The sequence below is a fragment of the Venturia canescens genome, chromosome 7 (assembly GCF_019457755.1).
Source record: "Venturia canescens isolate UGA chromosome 7, ASM1945775v1, whole genome shotgun sequence".
NCBI lineage: Eukaryota > Metazoa > Arthropoda > Insecta > Hymenoptera > Ichneumonidae > Venturia > Venturia canescens.
The window spans coordinates 17,915,110-17,919,797 of NC_057427.1; the positions used below are offsets into that span (position 1 = coordinate 17,915,110).

At 48.2% G+C, this 4,688-nt stretch overlaps 1 protein-coding gene and 1 long non-coding RNA gene across 2 annotated transcripts; both read right to left on the reverse strand.

Moving 5' to 3' along the window:
* On the reverse strand, positions 1 to 1,947 carry LOC122413329 (uncharacterized). Its single transcript, XM_043423612.1, has one exon. It carries the CDS (start codon positions 1,945 to 1,947, stop codon positions 1 to 3), a length of 1,947 nt encoding a protein of 648 aa, XP_043279547.1.
* Positions 1,948 to 3,559: 1,612 nt separating this feature from the next.
* On the reverse strand, positions 3,560 to 4,271 carry LOC122413596 (uncharacterized). Its single transcript, XR_006261585.1, has 3 exons — positions 4,191 to 4,271; positions 4,010 to 4,068; positions 3,560 to 3,936 (listed from the first exon to the last, which is right to left on the reverse strand). It is a non-coding gene; the product is annotated as an uncharacterized lncRNA (long non-coding RNA).
* Positions 4,272 to 4,688: the final 417 nt, after the last annotated feature.

A 4,688-nucleotide genomic window follows, 5' to 3' on the forward strand; every position in this document is an offset into this window, starting at 1 on the left:
TTATTTGTAGCCGTAAGGGAGCGAGCCGTATTCGCCATCACGTCTTCGCTTGACGCTCAGAGGCATGCACGATTTCTTTTCGGGTCGTGTGACAACCTGGTGGAACGGCGTACGACGTATTGAATCAAACTGTAGTACAACAGGATTTTCTCTCTCACCTATTATAAATGACCGTATTGATTCGTAATTTATCAGCGAGCTGTTTGCGTAATTCAGCGTTATGCCTTTAACTTTGCAAACCTCGCTTTCCGCGCCGCTCGGTGTATTAACTATGAAAGAATAAAATTTAGGGCCGCCTGAGATGAAAGACTTAATGTAACTGCCCTCGCCATAAGAGCTTAGCTCGTCGGTTAAATCCCCTAGCAATTGACCCGTTGGCGGTTCATACTCTCCAGGCTCTTTTCTCGTGACATAAATAACGGAATCGGTGTCGCAGTACAGAGCACGCTTACCCAGCGGTTCGAGATAGGTGTAAAGTTTTAAACGGGCTTGGGCTGTGGTGTATGCAGCTATGACAGTATTTGCTATATTAGACGGTATTACAGCATCATCGGTTTTCGTATAATTAACATACAGCACCTGGTTGTTAACAGGTAGCATACCAGTGATCTCGTGCTCGGGGCTGTTTAGCAACTCCATAAGTTTTTCGCGTGTCGACACTATTTCTGTTTGAGGTAAATTTTCGCGTTGTCCAAATTTACCCCAAAAGGAGTTAAGACAAAGTTTGGCTACCGAGCGCAGCCCCGGGTTTTTCGCTACCGCACCACGCTCCAGCTGAACCCTTCCGGCTGACTTAAAAGAAGTTATATAACGGTCTTGGGCAGCCTCATCACCTGTATAACCCTCGGGCGAACCGCTAGCCTCTTGTTTGATTTTAAGAAAAGTGTTTATGTACCCGGTGAAAAGGCCCCCCTCCTGTGTATCGCGGTTGTACTGCGTTATTTCATACTGCCAAATCTCGCTCACGGTTAATATTTTATACCCGCACGCAATAGCTTTTCGCAATTCATCCACCACCCAAGTACCGCTAAATACACGCTCCGCGTGGTCTTCATGAGGACACGCATCCTGATTCATTGTTTCGCAGCAGCTACGACATAACCCGAATAACAGGCGCTGGTGCATTCGCACCGGCAGCACCGGATGATAAAGATTTTGCGGTGGAAGCACTGTACATTTAACACGGCCCTCGACGCGGGAAAGACTGATATTATTTTCGGGACCTGTCAACGCCCTGCACTCGTCGCCGACGTATACCGTTGGATGGCCCACCGGATATTTACCGTACTTGCAGATGTATGGGTACAAAGAGCAAACGTCAACATATCGTATCTGCTCCCCGTCTTTCACATCGTACAGAGTGACCATGTTTTCCGTGCGACCACCGAAAAAAGCATCGCGCGGATTGAGAGGCTCCGCTCGAACCAGAGCGTGATCACTCACAAAAGCGCTCATCTCTAAATCTGTTTTTATCATCCGGTCATGCACGCACTCCCAAATCTCGGGTAACGTGTAGCCGCTTGAGCGGATTCTCTGCGATATAGCGTTTGTTCTCTCGAGACGCTCGTTCAATGTATCACCGTCGCTTTGTTTACGGTCTCTGTTTACAGTGAAACAGCTCAAGCACCCGTGCCAATAGCAACCGTGAAACTGTAACACGTGGGTTGAATCAGGTGTTTCGTAGTAACCGTCTACTAATAAATTTTGAGGCAATTTAAACTCGCGCGAGCGTCCTGCGTGAATGATACGACGATTTAAAGAATGCTCCATCCACACGAGCCAAGAGATCGCTTTTTTTGACTGATTGTGAGCCCATCTGTAACCACCCGTAGGTATAATACCGATCGTGTTAGGTTTTAAAAAATTTTTTCGAAGGATTTGAAAGCAGGCGGACGCGATTGTTGTGTTTTCGGTAAACGGGCAAACGCGTTCGCTGTCCATGAACATTTTCCGGAAAACCACACAGGCCTGTCTCAATATCGTAACGTCGTTTTTACAATAGGTTATGAGCTCGTTTGAAAAGTTAAATACATAAGAGGCATTCTTTAACGCGTTATACCATGCAAAAAAAACGCTCGCGTTCCTCCGGGCGCATAGTGACGGGAGAGTAATTGACTGCGGGCGGCATCGGCCCAATATAATTTTGATTCTCTGGTCTATTGAACAGATGCGGAAAAGATCCTTTGGCGAGAGCAGTTTTTAGACCGAAAGATTTAGGCAGTGCGCTCAGAGGCATGTAAAAGTAGTTCAAGCTGTCGAGAAACACGAGTTTGCCAACGCGCATTGTGATGATTTTAGTGCCGTTCATTATTAAAGACGGGAGCTGCGTTTTTTTCTCCTCGATGAAGTAGCACAGGATAAACTGGGCGTCGAAGCCACCGGCGTTATGGGCTATTAAAAATATACGAGAGAAGCCCGGGATACTCTGCATGGCTAACTCCACAAGTTGACACACAGGATTCGTCCTAAATATAAACTCGTGATCCCCGCAATGCTCGCACGGCTCGTCTATAGAAGCGTTATCGCAGCACCTGGTGCAGACGCGCTGAGCTACGCAAAGATTCGGTTCGTGAACGCGCGTTGCAGGATCACCTTTTACAGGGGTACACTGCTGCGTTTCAAAATCATAGAATATGAATATGTTCTCTTTTGACCTCTCATCGGCGCGAATAGGCCTCATATAGCACAGGTGATTATAGGGCTGCTGCGATTTACACGTTTTACAGAAACCCTCCCCGCACACATGCGTCTTTTTCTCTAAAGGTCTTATCGCGCGAAAGCAGTTACGGCACCGCTGAAGAGACTCGCAAACAGTGTTTACCCTGCGTTTACGACGGATGGTAATAGCCCTGTGATTTTCTAAACAATGTTCCCCAAAAAAATCGCGGTTACATGTCTCGCATCTGATCGCGGCAGCTGCGCCCAGAGCGCAGGGCGGTGCTTGAAGGCAGCGAGGGCATTTCTTTTTTAAACATCTATGATCCCGACGAGAACGGGTGTTACAGATTGCGCAGAAGTTTAAGCTGCCTACAGCACCACGCAGATTCAAGATAGGCTGGAAATGATGCGACCGCTCATAATACAGAATGTATAACGTATGCCGGACTGAGCCTACTGTATCCATAACCGTCTGTGTACCGTCAAACACCGGTCTTTCGCGTCGCCCCAAAGTCAAAAACTCGAAAACCACGATAGCTAACCCCTCGCGAGCCAAATAATTCTGGTATATAGCAATTTCGCGCATACCACAGCCAGCGGGCTGTATAACAACATTTGCGCTTCTCGTGAGCTCAAGCGCCGCCTCTTTTTGAAGCGACCCGTTAATCTGTCGTATACGCTGCCATCTAGAATGCAGCGCCCCCGAGCGTATCTCACCCCTTTCCGCGTACGCGCGTGCTGTTACTAACGAGCACGGTAGACACAGATTGTCGGTGTTTCGAATCGTTAAAATTGATTTTTTAGCAACGCCCTCGTGTGTCATGCCTTTTCGCCCCCTACCCTCCAAACCTTTAACGATACATACTTTTATATGGAAAGAATCATCAATATCCAGAGACGCTGCACTTTGAGCTATGTTTGTTATTAATTGCCAGATATCTACAAATGTATAGGCGCGGACAGGACGGAATGAAAGCCAGACGGGGCCGTGCGCTAAGCAGCTCGCGGAGAACGAGATCCCTGCGTAGTCACCACCCTCACAGTGACTAGTGAGATGCGTCAGAAGATCGCGGAATGCTCCTTCAAGCCATGCTGTCACGTTTGCGCCAGCGTGAGGTTGGCGGATACGCAATGCTATCTCCCGACCACGTAGTTGAAAACGTTTGAAATAACGGGCTGTATCGTGCGTGATGATGATCCGCCCTCCCGGGGGTTGCACATCCCCGAAAGCCTCGTTCCCCTGTGTATTGCGCGTTCTTCCTCCGCCCGTTTGTATATCTGTAATCAAACAAAGGCGTGAGTTATAGAGTAGAGATCGCCGATAAAAAGGCATATTGTAACTTTAGTGTACCTCGTACTAATCGCGGTACGCCAATAACGAGTCAGCTGACGAGTCAACTGACGAGTACCCTGTGGTAAATATAATAAAGCCCTTTAAACATATCCTGTATATACCGCAAGGGCTAGAGATAAAGAGAGAGAAAGCGTGCGAGTGAGGGAGAAAGAGAGAGAAGACGTTATTATTTCTTTACCTGAATCACACTCCATCAGCTCTTGAAACCATAGGGCGAAGCGTCTAGCTTCTAATCGCTCCTCGTTTAGACGCTCCTCCTCCTCCTCCTCCTCCTCCTCCTCCACCTCCTCCTCCTGTTGAGCATCCATCGGATACACCCCCAGCTGATTTTCGGGCTGTACGAGGTCATCTTCCTGCTGACGATGGTGGTGATACGATGGACCCGCTATCGCTCCGTCGTCATCGTTAGCTCTGGCTTGCCGGTACACAGCTGTTTGGATTATTTCATAATTTCTGTTTATTAACGCGGTTTATTTTTATTTTATTATCACTGTACGACTATGCTTACCCAGTATATCAGACCGATCGCTAAACATCAAGGAGGGGTTGAGAATAGTCGACGCCTCGTCGTCATCAGACTCGGGCTGCAGCGGTATCGGTTCGGCCGATGCTGCCGAGGTGCTCGCCCTAGGCTCTTCCTCAGCCCTCTCCTCATGCTGCGGTTCTGAAAAAATAC

Excerpts from the sequence above, each read along its gene's own strand:
- LOC122413329 (XM_043423612.1), bottom strand. The coding sequence starts at position 1,947 with ATGTTCATGGACAGCGAACGCGTTTGCCCGTTTACCGAAAACACAACA.